We start from the raw sequence: 14,122 nt of genomic DNA on the forward strand, positions 1-14,122 counted from the left end.
GCCGCCGCCGTCTGTGCCGCGCTGCCGCCGCCGCCGCCTGCGCCTGCGCCGCCATTTGCGCTCCCCAGGCGGGACCCCTTGCTTCGGCAGAGTAGAGACTAGAGTAAAGCCGTAGTCCTGCTGGTCTTGATAATGTCATAAGTGTGGATGGTGTGTCAGAGCCTGACAGCACCCCGACAGCACCAACCGACAGCACCTGACAGCTCCGGCGTCTCTGACAGCAGCAGCAGCCCGACAGCTCTGACAGCTCCGACAGCATCTGACAGCAACACCCGACAGCTCCGACAGCACCCGACAGCTACGGAGCCCCTCTGATGTCAGACAAGCACCCGACAGCACCCGACAGCACTGACAGCACCTGACAGCTGGTCTGACAGAGGCACCTGACAGTGCCTGACAGTGCCTGACAGCCTGACAGATCACCTGACAGCACCTGACAGCCTGCGGAGCACCTGACTGTCAGTCGCAGACTGTCAGTTGCTCCAACTCTCCCCCGTCGTCTGCCTTGCGTCGTCTGGCGACGGGTCTCCGCCTCCATATACACCATAGTCGTTAGTCGGAGGGTTCGTCTTCGTGTGCGATCGGGATCGCCGCCCACCGGTGCACCGCCCACCGGCCCAGCGCCCTCCGGCGTCCGCTCGTGCCTCTTCCAAACGTTCCCTCGCGGTGGCCGACGATGCCGTCTGCTCCGACTTCCCCTTCCCCGGGAGACCTCGCGAGACCAGAGGCATCCGATTTTTCCATTAGCTGCGCGAACTCACCCGAGGAACGGATCGTCCGACCAAAGACCCCGGTGGCCCGCTCCCCCCGCCTCCGCCTTCTCTCGCGAGAACCCGCCCTCAGCCTACCCTTGGCGGCGGCAGGGTATCGCGCGAGAGCCCCAGTGGCGCCGCGTCGGAAGGCACCGCCGGCGGGGGGTAGGCCTTCTCCGGCTCGCGCCGCCACAAGTAGCCGCACTCCAGCAGCCACTCGAGCCCGACGACGGCCTTGCCGCGCGAGGCGGCCCAGCGCGCCTTGTCGGTCCCCGCGGCGCCGGCCACCACGTGAGTCACCGCGTCGGTGGCGGTGGCCGAGACGGCCGCGCCGAGCTCGACGGCGAGCCGCCACGCGTAGTGGCGCTCGGCCGTCTCCCCGAGCGGGATCACGCGCGTGAAGAGCACGCACACTCCGGCCAGCACTCGCCGCCGCACCGCCGCCACCGCCGCGTCGACGCCCGGCCGCGCCGCCGCGCCGCCCGGCGGGGCGGCGGCGCGGCGGTCGACCCGCTCAAAGTAGGCGGCGTGGATCGCCGTCAGCGCGCGCTGCAGCGCCGCGAGCTGCCCGCGCTCCGCAGACTCGTCCTGCAAAAGAAGCACGCCAAACCTCACACGAAATACGTCGGCGAGAGCTGCCCGCGCTCCGCAGACGCGTCCTTGCCGCGGGAGAGCAGCCCTCGCGGCGGCCCCCGCGATCGGTCGGTGCTGCGGTCGCGGGCGGCGGACGCGTCGAAGAAGTGGTAGCGCCGCGGGACGAGCAGCTGCGGCGCGTGCCTACAAAAAGGAACGCAGCGCGCAAAAGAAACCGCTGCGACAAAGAAGAAGTGCGCGGGGGAGGGAGGGGGAGGGAGGGAGGGAGGGAGGGAGGGAGGGGGGGAGGGAGGGAGGGAGGGAGGGAGGGAGGGAGGGAGGGAGGGAGGGAGGGAGGGGGGGAGGGAGGGAGGCGCGTGCTTCGGCCACACTGCGGCCGAATCGTCCACGATGAGGATGGTGTCTTCGGCGCCTAGAGCCCCCCACATCTCCCCATCTCTCCCGCTAGACCTCCCCACAGGGGGGCCGTCTCGCGCTATATCTCCCCACATCTCCCCACATCTCCCGCTATCTCGCGCAAGGAGGGTGGCACGCCAGCCGGCCACTCGGCGCTGCCTGCCCGACCACTCGGTCTCTGCCCGCCGGCCCGTCCTCTCGACTACGCTGCCCGCGGCGTGCGGTCTGGGCGCGGGTGTGTGTGTGTGTGTGTGTGTGTGTGTGTGTGTGTGTGTGTGTGTGTGTGTGTGTGTGTGTGTGTGTGTGTCTTTTTGCGTCTCTTCGGCGCCGAGCACGATGTCGAGCCCCTTCTGCCCGCCTCGCGAGGTCGCGTCTTCGGCCGCGATGACGCGGTCCTAGGGACGGGGAGACTGCTTCTCGGAGATTGTCTCTCGCGAGGCCGCGTCTTTGGCCGCGATGCCGCGCTCCTTGCCGCGCAAGCCGAGCGACCTGGAGGAGGGCGGCGGGCCGCCAACGTCGGCCAGTGCGTCCGTGGGTGGCGCACTGGCGCACACGTCCGTAGCAAGGGGGCATCCCTCCCCAGATCTCCCCCGATCTCCCCCCTAGCAAGGGCGACGGGGCGCACGCGCACTCGCGGAGCACACGCGCGGGGGCGTGACACGCGAGGCGGTGTGTGTGTGGCACCTCGGGGAGAGGCATCCCCACCACGTCAAGCGCGACGCCGGTCTCGAGCAGTGTCGCGTGAGCGTCGCGGGAGAGGTGGTGGGAGAGAGGGGGTGGTGAGGTCAAGCGTCGCCACACACACACACACACGAGGTGGGCGGGGCTACGGCCAGGCTAGTCCCTCCCGACTCCACGCGCAGGCGGGCGGGTGAGCACACGGCGGGGGCAGGATTCGGGGACTGGGTGGGTAGGGCACCCGTCGGCGTCGAGCAGCTCCACCACCTCGGCCGCATACCTGCGCGCAGGCAGGCGGGTGGGTGTTAGCTCACTCGCTCACACTGTCTGGGCAGAGACAAGGAGTGCCGCCGCACACCACACGAACCCACACAGAGAGAGAGAGAGAGGGACGGGTGCGCGCGTTGGGCATCAGAGAGCCACGAGGTGTCCGTTGTTGTCTGGCTTGCGCACCCGCGAGCGATTAGGCCACTGGGGGGGCGGGGGGGGCATACCTGCGCGCCCCCATCGTGTAGACGTACAGCTCGAACCGCTGCACCAGCTGCCGCAAGAAGGGGTGCAGGCCGGGCCGCAGCTTTGTCCAGAGCCTGAGGACGAGGGGCGGCTGCCAGTATGTCGAGACCTCAGACTGCGGACAAGGACGGTGTCGTGCAGCGTAGCTCCGAGCGGCGCGCGAGTGCGGCGGAGAAGAGTGCAGCCGCTGCAGCCGGACCACGGTGTCGAGAGCAGTGGAGTGTGTGTCCGCTCGAGCGCCAGTTGGAGGCCACGAGCGCGTGCTCCCCTTCTCTAGGGGGGAGTACCCGAGTCGGGGAAGCCAGTGCAGCGACGGCGAGCCGCCGACACCCGTGGCGTGGAGGACGCCGTTGTTGGCGCTCTGCCCCTCCGCCCCAGCCCCCTCCGCCACCGCCCCCTCCGCCACCGCCACCGCCGCCACCGCCTCCGCCGCCACCGCCTCCGCCGCCACCGCCTCCGCCGCCACCGCCTCCGCCGCCGCACCTGGCGACCCTGCCGCCGCCGCCGCCGCCGCCGCCGCCGCCGCCCCTGCCGCCGCCGCCTCCCCTGTCGCCTCCGCCTCCTCTGCCGGCCCCCCTGCCGCCTCGGCCGCCGCCTTCCCCGCCGCCTCTTGCACCGCCTCCTCCTCCGACCCTGCCCCCTCCTCCTCCTCCTCCTCCTCTTCTATCAGGTCCTCCTCCGAGATCGCCTCCGAGGTCGCACCGCCGCCACTGCCGCTGCTGCCGCCGCCGCCGCTGCAACCGCCGCCGCCAGCGCTGCCGCCACCACCGCCGCCTCCCGTTGGCGGCTTCTCTGCTGGCGGCGGCTTGGTCCAGATCGGGACGTTTGCGGCGGCGGCGACGGCGTCGGCTTGCTCAGTCGAGAGCTCCTGCGGCGAGGATGGCGGAGATGTGGCCGCGGGGTGAGGCCGAGGCGGCTGAGATATGGCCGAGGTACGGCCGAGGTATGGCCGAGGTACGGCCGAGGTATGGCCGAGGCATGGCCGGGACAGGTTAAGCAGTGCGGACCTAGCGGAGGAGTGGCTAGGTCGAGAGGAGAAGAGAAGCTGAGGGGAGCTGAGACGAGCTGAGACGAGCCGAGAAGAGTCGAGTCTAGCCGAGTCTAGCCGAGCCGAGCCGAGATGCGCCGAGGTGCAGTGAGCTCCTGCAGTGTCGCCGAGTTGAGCAGCGTGTGGTCGAGGTCGAGGACGAGGACGAGCCTAGAAGGTTCCTAGAAGGTTCCTAGAAGGTTCCTAGAGTCTGCGAGCTCGAGGACAAGGACGAGCTTGCGCGAGGCGAGCAGCGCGGCGCGCTCCTCGTCCTTGAGCCTGCGCACCTCCACCGCCGACAGCTGCACCCCGTCGTACGTCCCGTACGAGAACTGCACGAGCGACCCGCGCCGCCGCCGCTCTTCGCGCGCCGCCGCGCCGCCGCCGCCGCCGCCGCCGCCGCCGCCGCCGCCGCCGCCGCCCTCGGCGACGCTTCCCGTCACGATGTTCATGCCCCAGAGGTACCCAACCTCCTCCTCCCCGTCCTCGGCGTCCGCCGCCCACGCCCTCTCCCACTCGTCCTCTTCGTCGGCCTCGACTGCTGCTGCGGCCGCAGCCGGCGCAGGAGCCGCCGGCAGGGCGCCGAGCGAGACGCCGGCCGCACCGGGACGGTGCGGACGGCGGACAGCTCGGCGCTTCGGCCCGGGCTGCATATGCGCGTCGGTGCGTTGTCGGACTGAGCCGCGCGTGGCGGCGAGCCGCGAGCCGCGAGCGGCACGCCTTTCGAAAGAATTTCACAGAAAGAATTTTTCACGCAAAGAATTTCAACCGGGCGAGCGGACTCAGCCGGTTGTCGGACTCAGCCGCGCTTAAAAGAATTTGGAGCATGTGTGTGTTCTTTTTGCTTGGGGCGGCCCTCATGATGAAATTCTGGAAAAACACGGCCGGCCTCTCCCCTCGCGGTCCCTCCCTCCCTCCCTCCCTCCCTCCCTCCCTACCTCCCTCCCTCCCTCCCTCCCCCGCGCACTTCTTCTTTGTCGCAGCGGTTTCTTTTGAGCGCTGCGTTTCTTTTTGTAGGCACGCGCCGCAGCTGCTCGTCCCGCGGCGCTACCATTTCTTCGACTCGTCCGCCGCCCGCGACCGCAACACCGACCGATCGCGGGGGCCGCCGCGAGGGCTGCTCTCCCGCGGCAAGGACGCGTCTGCGGAGCGCGGGCAGCTCTGGCCGACGTGTTTCGTTTGAGCATTGGTCTGCTTCTTTTGCAGGACGAGTCTGCGGAGCGCGGGCAGCTCGCGGCGCTGCAGCGCGCGCTGACGGCGATCCACATCCTGGATTGGTGCTCGCCGGCGTGAGTTCATACAGCGCTGCGAGCTGGCCTAAGGCCGGACCTTACGACGGTCCAGCGCTGGGCAGCGTGATGGCTCCTACTCGAGGCGCGACATGAGTGTACGAGGACCTCAACGCCTCGGTTTGGCGAACCAGCATGAGGAGCAGAGCCGCTGTAGCTCCTCCCTGCAGCTTGCGCGTCGCGTTTTGGCCAACGTCCCACCCACCGCGCATACTGCGGCGGCTCTCCGGCTCAAGAAGGCTGCGCTCGACCACCACATCGCCCGAGTCAGTGGTCCGGACGCCCCGCTGAGCCTCGCGCCGCAGTGCAGCCAGTTTGCGCGGCCGTGATGCGCGAATCGAACCGGTGCGATGTTGCTCGGCACTCTAGATGGCCTGAACATGCTTGCGTTCAAGTCTCGAGGTCTGCGCTTAAACTTGAAAATTTAATAAAATCGGGTCCGACCGGCCTCATGGCCGTGGTGAGTGACCTCACCGCCCTGTGGCTCTGGGCAGCTGCTGCTCGTCGGCGAGCCGACGAGAAGGAGCCTGCGCGCGGCCAGCGACGGCGGGTGGGGGGGCAGGGGCGCGGCAGGGAACGAGGGGCGGGAGGGCGTTCCAGGTCCGAGGGCGGCCCGGCGCGGCAAGATGTTGCGCCCAAGTTCGAGGCGGGCGCTCGATCGCGTCTCTCTCAGCCTCGCTCTGGGCGCGCGGCTACCGCAGAGCGAGGCGCCCAGCGCACGACGGCGGCGACGGGGGCGGCGGAGGTTCTGGCCGAGAGGGCGCGTGCTGAGTCTTTGGCGGTGGAGGCGGCGGTACGGGCTAGGGCGGTCGAGGAGGTCCAACGCGCCCTCGTGTGCGAGGCGGATCGGCTGGCGGTGGCGTCGGCATCGGCGTCGGCATCGGAGTCGGTGTCGGTGGCAGCACCAGCGTCAGCACCGGAGGAAGATGAGGCGGCTGAGCTGGCACGCAGCGGGGGCGACAGTGAGGGAGAGGCCGACTTGGACGGCGAACCTACCTTTCTACCCTCTCCTCCTACTCGGCGACCGGCGGAGTCGCAGCAATCCCCTGCCCTCGTGCCGTTGGCGAGCGCCAATTTCGATACCGGCAGACCAGCTGTGCCCGAGTCCACCCTCGGCGGTGAGTCTACCTGTATCATCTGCTTCACCCGCGCCAAATCGCACGTCGCGATCCCGTGCGGACACTTGTGCGCGTGCGAGGTTTGCTCTGCCAGAATGGAGCAGTGCCCCATCTGTCGTGACGCGGTGGTGATGTGGTTCCAGTCCTCGCGTATCCGCGAGGCTTGATGACAGATGAGCAAGAGGAAGAAGAAGGTCTGTCTGCTATTAGCTCGGTTACGGTACGTTTGGAACGCGCTTTCCAAGTGAGATCAACATCAACAAACGATGGAGCTCTTCGGTAAGAGAGGACAAACCTGGCTGTTATCTCACGAGCGTGCTTTCTAGAGTGTAGAGAGGTGGGTACGTACAACGTTTTAACGTAGACGACCGGCCTCAAGCTCAACCTGCAGCTGGGCACACAGACAGGGGTCCCCTCCGCCTCCCGTTTCAGTTGGTTGTTGCACGAGTATATGGGCCAAAAGCGTCGAAAATGTCCGAAAAAAGCGTGTCTCGAGTTTGTTGCAGCTCCGCAGCCTGCGCGCGCTGCCGGGACGCACCGCTTGCTGGATCTGTGCACTCCCTGGGTCCCAGGGAGTGCACAGATTCAACAGGAGTGAGCAGGCTCGACGACGTACTCGAGATGGAGCTGCAGAAAGTACGCCGCCGAGCGTGCCACCGAAGGCGTCCCGTCGGAGGTGATGGAGTGTGAGACCTGAGGCGACGGAGGTGACGCCTGAGGTACCGGCCCGTGCACGGCGACTCAGCCGGCGACCGCCACGGGCTCAGACGAGACTTGTCGACTCGTTCCATCTCAGCTTCACCGTGGTCATCGGGCGTCTGTCGACGTCAGGACCACCCATACAGCTCGCGGGTTTGAGGTCGCAAGAGCCAAGATGGTGGCGTTTGGACATCCCAACCATCACACAAGACAGCCTGTAGGTGATGGCGGGACGGCGCAGTGTTTGTGGCACTCGGCAGTAGGCACCCGCGGCACAGCCCCGCTGTCGGCTCTCGCGGGCTGCGGAACCGGCCCCATAAGGGGACGGTGAGGGCGAGTGTGGCAGCTCCTGCGCTAGTATGGGCACCCTCCATCACAACACTACTGATCCTGGTCATCAGAGCTGCCAGGGATAGCGTCAGGAGCCGGTAGGAGTCAAAACCCCTCATATTTGAGACATCGTGGCCCATATACTCGTGCAACAACCCCAGTGCGCGTTTGAGAGCGTTTAAAATGCGGCCGACACCGCGTTTCAGCGGCGCGACCGGTATCCCGCGGGGCAAGGTACCGTACTAAGTACGTGTGCTCAGTACAAACAAATAACCAATTTGCGCGGCGTCGCAGAGACAGAGCTTTTGCTGGCCTGCTTCCTGCGCGGTGACATCCCGACCGGATCCCGACCAATCGCGGCTCTCCCCCTCACGCCGGCACCGCCGGCGCCAAGCTCGCCATAAGAAGCGCCACGCTCAGGCCGACGCCGCCGACGACCGACGCTCCCGCCGCCCCGACGGCAAAGGGCGCGAGACCGGCGCCGTGGAAAGCGGCGAAGTTGACGGAAAGCCCGACGGCCGCGAGTCCGGTGGAGAGGAGGACCTTTGTTCCTGACACGCACAGAGGGCGGTGTGAAGAGGCGCCGTGGTGGAGCGGCGGTGGGCAGGGGAGATGAGGGGAGGTGTGGGGAGATGTGGGGAGATGTGGGGAGGTGTGGGGAGATGTGGGGAGATGTGGGGAGATGTGGGGAGATGTGGGGAGATGTGGGGAGATGTGGGGAGGTATGGGGAGATGTGGGGAGATGTGGGGAGATGTGGGGAGGTATGATAAGGCGCTCGCCTAGGGCAGGTGGCTATCGCGCGTAATCTCGCGTAATCTCGCGCAATCTCGCGCAATCTCGCGCAATCGCGCCGAGCACAGCACCCAGCCAATCGGCCCCGCCCTTCCACTGCGCACTGTCGAACGCGAAGAGCGCGCTGCCACCGTTCGCCAGCTGCGCGTCGCCAAGCGTCCGGACTGCCGCCATGGCCAGGAACCCGCCGACGAACGCGGGCACCGCCGCGGCGAATGTCTTTGCCGTCACGCCTCCTGTGGCGCCTGCTGCGAGATTACGCGAGATTACGCGAGATTACGCGAGATTACGCGAGATTACGTCGCGCCGCGCGTGGCGCCTGCTGCGAGCTAAGGTAAGGGAAGGTAAGGTCAACGTCTCCACACACACAAAGTGGTGGGGCAAGGGCCAGGCGACTCCCTCGCATCTCCACGCTCGGACACACGGGCGGGAGCCCCACGGCGTCCTGTGAGCTGTGTGCTGTGTGTCCAGCAGTCCGGACCCGGTGCTACGGCCGGTGACAGCGTGCCTCGTGTCGGCTCCCGAGCCAATCGTGTGCAGCGTGTGTGTGTGCGCGTGTGGGCCCGTCCTCCATGCTAGGAGGCGTGTCACTCTGAATGACCACAGCGCTCTGGCGGAGGCACCCATCGCGCTACTGGCAGTGGCTGCGAGACTCTCGTCTCGAAGGTGGGCGCGTGTCGCTCTCTGGAGGTGACTCTCTCCTCGCACCGACGCCAGGGAAGTGTCTCGGAGGTGTCTCGGAAGCGTCTCGGAGGTGTCTAGGAGGTATCTAGGAGGCGTCTCGGAAGTGCCTAGCCCGTGGCGCCTGCTGCATGCCGGACCGCCATCAGCGGCACGACGGCGGCGAGGAAGACGTTTCGCGTCAGCTTCGCCACCGCCGCCGCGCCGACAACCTAGTCAGCCAAAGCTCGCAACACCTTAACCTTCTGACTGCTCGTCCGCCGCACCGCTGCCACCCCGACAACCTAGTCCAGAGCCCGCAACGAGTCAGACTGTGACGCTGCCACCCAGCTTCGCCACCGCTGCCGCTTTTGGCAACCGCTGCGTCGGTGTACTGCTCCGCATACGACGCAGCGCATCCCATCACCTGAAGGAATCCCGGAAGGGTCCCGGAAGGGTCTCGGAAGGGTCTCGGGAAGAGCGTCGGGAGGGTCTCGGAAGGGTCTCGGAAGGGTCTCGGAAGGGTCTCGTGAGACACTGGACGTGGATATACACCGAGATTGCCCGAGATGCTCGGAGATCACCTGCGCCGTGTCGTGGACGGCGAGGCCGAGAAACAGCCCGATCGCGCGCGAGTCGGAGGGCGGGAAGAGGGCGGCGGCGACGTGCGGGTAGACTAGCATGCCGACGCTGCCGAAGGCGACGACGTTGGCGACGGCGATGGCGACCTCGGCTTGCGTGGCGGCGATGGCGGGTGCGACGGCGGAGATGGCGGTGACGCCGCAGATCGAGGTGCCGCACGCGAGGAGAGCGCCGAGGCGCGGCGCCAGGCCGAAGCGCGCCGCGAGCATCGGGATTATAGTCACTCCGGCGCCGACTGAGCACGCCGCTGCGGGCACAGTCGTCCAGCCGAGCGCGAGGATCTGGGCCGCGGAGAGCTTGGCTCCGACGCAGACGATGCCAGTGCGCAGGATGTTGGACGTGGCGTAGGACAGGCCCGGCTTAATCGCCGCAGTCACCGCCGACGGCGCCGCGTTGCCGGCTGCAGCGCCGAGCACGATAGAGACTGGGATCGCCGAGATGTGCAGCTGCGACGGCAACTGCGACGCAACGAAAGTCGCGGCGCCGGCTGTCCCCGCCGCGGCTGCGATGCCTGGCGCGTGCTCTAGCCGCGGCAGCAGCTTGCTGAGGTAGGAGAGCATTCCGGGGGGAGAGCGGGATGAGGAAAAGAATTCTTAAGACACAAGCCTCTCTCATGAGGAAAAGAATTCTTAAACCCAAGCCTCTCTCACAGAGTGTGCTCTAGTCTCACACGTTCGCCCCTGTCGCCTGTCTGTGTTGTTGTGCTGTTGTTTGTCTCTTGGCACCTTGGAGTGCTGCTGCTGGGGGGGGCGACAGGGGGGACGTGGCCTGAGTGATGTGTACGCCCACTCAGGATGTGTGGCAGCCCGCTGGCTGTGTGTCTTGTGAGCTTGTTTGTGTCTGTGTGTCGCTCGTGCGTGTCGTCATCATCTGTCTTGCGTCCACCCATACCGCGTTGGTGTCCAGTCCGAGCCTGACTGTTCTTCACCTTATACATACATACATACAGAGTGTGTGTGAGTGTCACACTGAGGATGACCCCGGGTAAGCGTTCCCGTGCCTCGACAACTGCCGCTGGTAGGCGCGCCGCGCCGAACCATGGCGGGCGCGCCGCGGCCGCGCGCAACCTTCGTCACAATGCCAACCGCGCGCGGCCGTCGACCGGCAAGCACACGCCTCGACTCGGACACACTGTTCCGGGGGCAAGGGAGAGGGGCTGGCTCCTAGCCCGAGAGGAGAGCTTCCGAGACCCACTACAAGACCACGCACGCATCATCCCGCGGCCTGGCGGTCGGCGGGATTGCAACCAGTCTTCGCGTGCCGCCTGTCGTTCGCTCGGGCGCCTTGGGCGTCGGGGTGGCGAGCAGGGGACGCGGCTCTGAGCGCCCAGCGACGCGTGCCGGATGGAGTCCGGCCGCGGGTGACTAGGGAAGTTCGCTCAGGATGTGTGGCAGTCAGTTTGGCTGAGTGTCTTGTCTTGTGGTTCTGTGTGTCGCTCCTGTGTGCCCGTCATCGCCCGTCTAGCGTCCACCCATACCGCGTTGGTGTCCCAGTCGTTGGTCGGACTGTGTTTCGCCTTCCCATCAATCAATCAATCAGCACACTGGCACGACAAGGGCGCGGACTGGCGCGGACTGGCACACACACCGGCTCACCACCGGAGCCGCCTAAGCGACTCCGTTAAGAACGGCAATGCACTCCGCACCATGCACAATGCCGCTCTCCCCGCACGCTAGCTCGTTCACCGTCTGCCACGCCACGGCGGTGTGGAGGACGACCGACAAACGCTGCATTTGCAGGCCGTGCCAATTCTTTGTTGTCCATGTGACCTCGTCCAGGTGCTGAGCATGCGAAAGTTTGTTGCTCAGCTGGTTCGCCGCCTCCCTCAGGGTGCTGCGAACCTCCTTTCCAAAGCCTCCGAAGCCCTCGAAGTCGAACAAACGCAGATCGCAATCCTGCTCCCGCGCAAAGCGGTAATCGCCATCCATCTCCTTGAGCTTTCCCTTGGGGGCATCCGCATCCTCCCCCTCCCCTACCTCCTCCACCTCCGCCTCCTCCTCCTCGTCCTCCTCCTCCGCCACCGCCGCTGCCGTCGCTCCCGACGTCCGTCGCCGCCGCCGCTCGCGCCCCGCGCCCCATAGCAGCCGCCGCGTCCGCCAAACCCGGTTTTCTGAAGCACCCCGTTTTTGCCCATTTTCGGTCATCCGTCAAAATATCTGAAGATCTGACCGGGGGGTTCTCCCCAAACCTTGCTCAGCTGATCCAGCACGGGCCGTAGGCCAGCCCTGGGCAAAGAAACCAGTACCTCAACCGGCTTCCCTGAGCGTCACAGCTCGGTGATCGCGCCGGCCGGACACCACTGTGACGTCCGTTCCGGGCATTTGAACGCGACTTTCGGGGGCAAAGACATGGGCTCTATGGCTCAGACTGGACTCCTCTTGGTCCCTTCTGATGCCCTAGGCCACACCTGGGCCTTACCTGGGGTCCTAGGGGCCGGGCAGGGTTTTTGCCCCCCCCAACTGGCCCGAAGAACCTTAACATTAAAGCCGTAAAACTTGCGCGCTGGCCGCCCACCGAACTCCGAGGTGATGCTGGCCCTCCACATGGCCGCCGCTGCGGCCGCCGCCGAATTGGCCACCACGAATATCCGCTGGGAGCTTGTGATCTCTCACTTCGACGAGAAGCTCGACTGGCTGCCGCGCCTACTCGAGGAGACTGCGCTCAGTAAAGACCGCAGCGCGAGCATTGTTTTCTACCATAAAGGCGGAGGCAAGGTGCGGCTGGAGAACCCGATCGAGGCGGCGGCGGCGTACATGGAACATGGAGGACGCCAGCAACGCACAGTATTTACGCTCCTTCAACGGTTCGCTTGCTTGGTACACCGCGCGCAATGTTGGCCGCGAGCAGGAGACATTCGTGCGCCACCTGAGTCGAGGCTACAACCACCTCGCACCGTTGACGGCCTTTGTGCAGGGCAATCCGAATCACTCAGGAAACGTGCTGGAAGATCTCAAGCACGCGATTCGGACGCGTTTGGTGCCAACGCCACGAAGCATTGCGTCGGATCGATGCGGCCTCCTCGGCAGCCCCCGTGTCCCGTCGCTGGCCGATGGCTGCCACAACCACTGCGGGCTCGCCGTCGCCGCAACATGCGCCTTGCTGCGCCGGGCGGGGGGCTCCGGCTCGCGCCTCTCGTGCCGCGAGCCGTTTCGGTTCACGAATGGCGGAATGTTCTACACCAGCCGAGACGCCGTGTGGGCCCACGACCGCTCGCTCTACCGTCTTATGCTCGGCATGCTAACGGGCGAAGCACGGTACACGCGGCGGGCGCCCCTTTACCCTTACATATACGAGCGTTTGTGGGACAGTATCCTCAACTGTTCCAGCTAGGGAGGCGCGGCTCGGGACGTCGTCCTTGCCGCCATCAAGAAAAATACGCGTACGAACTCCCGGAAGTGCTATTAGCACAAAAAAATCACAGAAAATTCACAAGCGCTCGCGGAGCCGAGCCACGCGTCACGCAGCAGCCCTGAGGTGCCCTGAGCACACATGCGAGCACCCATGGTCATACGAAGGAGGTTTGACGGGTGGGAGCGGACACCACCCTCGCGGGATTTCTGTGCCAGCAAGTACCACCGGCCGATGGGTGTTGGCTCGACCGCCCCCCCCCCCCCCCCTCGCAAGAGAAAAACGAAGCAAAGCCGACGCGGAGCTAGTCGAACCCCGGTCCCAACGAGATTCGAACTGGCAGCACCTCAAAGCATGCCCTCGCTGAGCATAGACGCGTGCCAGCAGTGCTCCGCGGCGGTGAACGCCGCGGCTGGCTTGTTACAAGTGCGAGAGGCGATGCTGCTGAAGCAGTTGCTGCGCAACGCCTCGTCGTACTTGGAGTGGGGGGCAGGCACATCGACGGTGCTTGCGCTGACCACCATGCACCGCCAGGGAGTCGTGCACACCATCGAGAACCAGGACGGGTGGTGCGGTGTGATGAACACGCGAACGGACATGCGCTGCATCCACGCGTGCACCGAGCGCCCCAGCCGCTTCCAGCTGCACTGCGTACGTGACGGCGCGCAGCTCGCGGGCTACCACTTTGATCGCAACCTGTCGCTCCACAGTGTTCCGAGGCCATACAACGGCGTGGTGAAGTTCAGTGGACAGGAGGTCGTGCCGGCGCGCGAGCACGGGTTCCATTACGTCCGCCTGGCGGCGGATCTGCAGGACACGTTCGATCTCATCCTGGTCGACGGGCGTTGGCGAGTGGCGTGCGCCATGCAAGCGTGGCTGCTCGCCAATGAGAAAACGACCGTGCTCTTCCACGACTGGGGGCGCAAGGAGTACCACAGTCCGACCCTGTACCATTTCAAAGTGGTCGACCAGGTGGGCCAGCTCGCTGTTCTGAAGCCTAAGCACTCGAAGCATGCCAAGAAGAGGGAGGTTGTTTGGAGCGACCTTCTGAGTGCGCTGGATGCCCCAGGCCCTTGAGCCCTTGAACGGCTGCCGGGTGGGCGTGAGGCAGAAGGGAAGGGGGAGGGGTAGCGTGGCAGCTTGCAGACGAGACCAGACGCCTCGCGCCTTCGCGCCTTTTATAGTCCTTTCGCCCCGCTTTCGCGGGACGGGCCTCGAGCGACTGTGCACCCCCCCCGATCTTTATAAAAGTAGTGCATCCGGCGTCCGGTTAAAGTTCGCGC

At 66.2% G+C, this 14,122-nt stretch overlaps 3 protein-coding genes across 3 annotated transcripts; 1 reads left to right on the top strand and 2 right to left on the bottom strand.

Annotated features, from left to right (window-relative positions):
• Window positions 1–839: 839 nt before the first annotated feature.
• Window positions 840–4,613, bottom strand: EMIHUDRAFT_113712 (hypothetical protein; the record flags this gene model as incomplete). The annotated part of the gene is made up of 4 exons (XM_005781961.1): window positions 840–1,340; window positions 2,646–2,700; window positions 2,915–3,621; window positions 4,248–4,613. The coding sequence occupies 4 exons, from the start codon at window positions 4,611–4,613 to the stop codon at window positions 840–842; spliced, it is 1,629 nt and encodes a 542-aa protein (XP_005782018.1).
• A 1,106-nt stretch (window positions 4,614–5,719) lies between these two features.
• On the bottom strand, window positions 5,720–10,051 carry EMIHUDRAFT_113713 (hypothetical protein; the record flags this gene model as incomplete). The annotated part of the gene is made up of 7 exons (XM_005781962.1): window positions 5,720–5,776; window positions 6,378–6,570; window positions 6,984–7,060; window positions 7,778–7,947; window positions 8,294–8,434; window positions 9,210–9,276; window positions 9,434–10,051. The coding sequence occupies 7 exons, from the start codon at window positions 10,049–10,051 to the stop codon at window positions 5,720–5,722; spliced, it is 1,323 nt and encodes a 440-aa protein (XP_005782019.1).
• A 3,142-nt stretch (window positions 10,052–13,193) lies between these two features.
• On the top strand, window positions 13,194–13,916 carry EMIHUDRAFT_113714 (hypothetical protein; the record flags this gene model as incomplete). Its single annotated transcript, XM_005781963.1, has 1 exon — window positions 13,194–13,916. The coding sequence occupies one exon, from the start codon at window positions 13,194–13,196 to the stop codon at window positions 13,914–13,916; it is 723 nt and encodes a 240-aa protein (XP_005782020.1).
• Window positions 13,917–14,122: the final 206 nt, after the last annotated feature.

The sequence above is a fragment of the Emiliania huxleyi genome (assembly GCF_000372725.1).
Source record: "Emiliania huxleyi CCMP1516 chromosome Unknown EMIHUscaffold_197, whole genome shotgun sequence".
NCBI lineage: Eukaryota > Haptophyta > Isochrysidales > Noelaerhabdaceae > Emiliania > Emiliania huxleyi.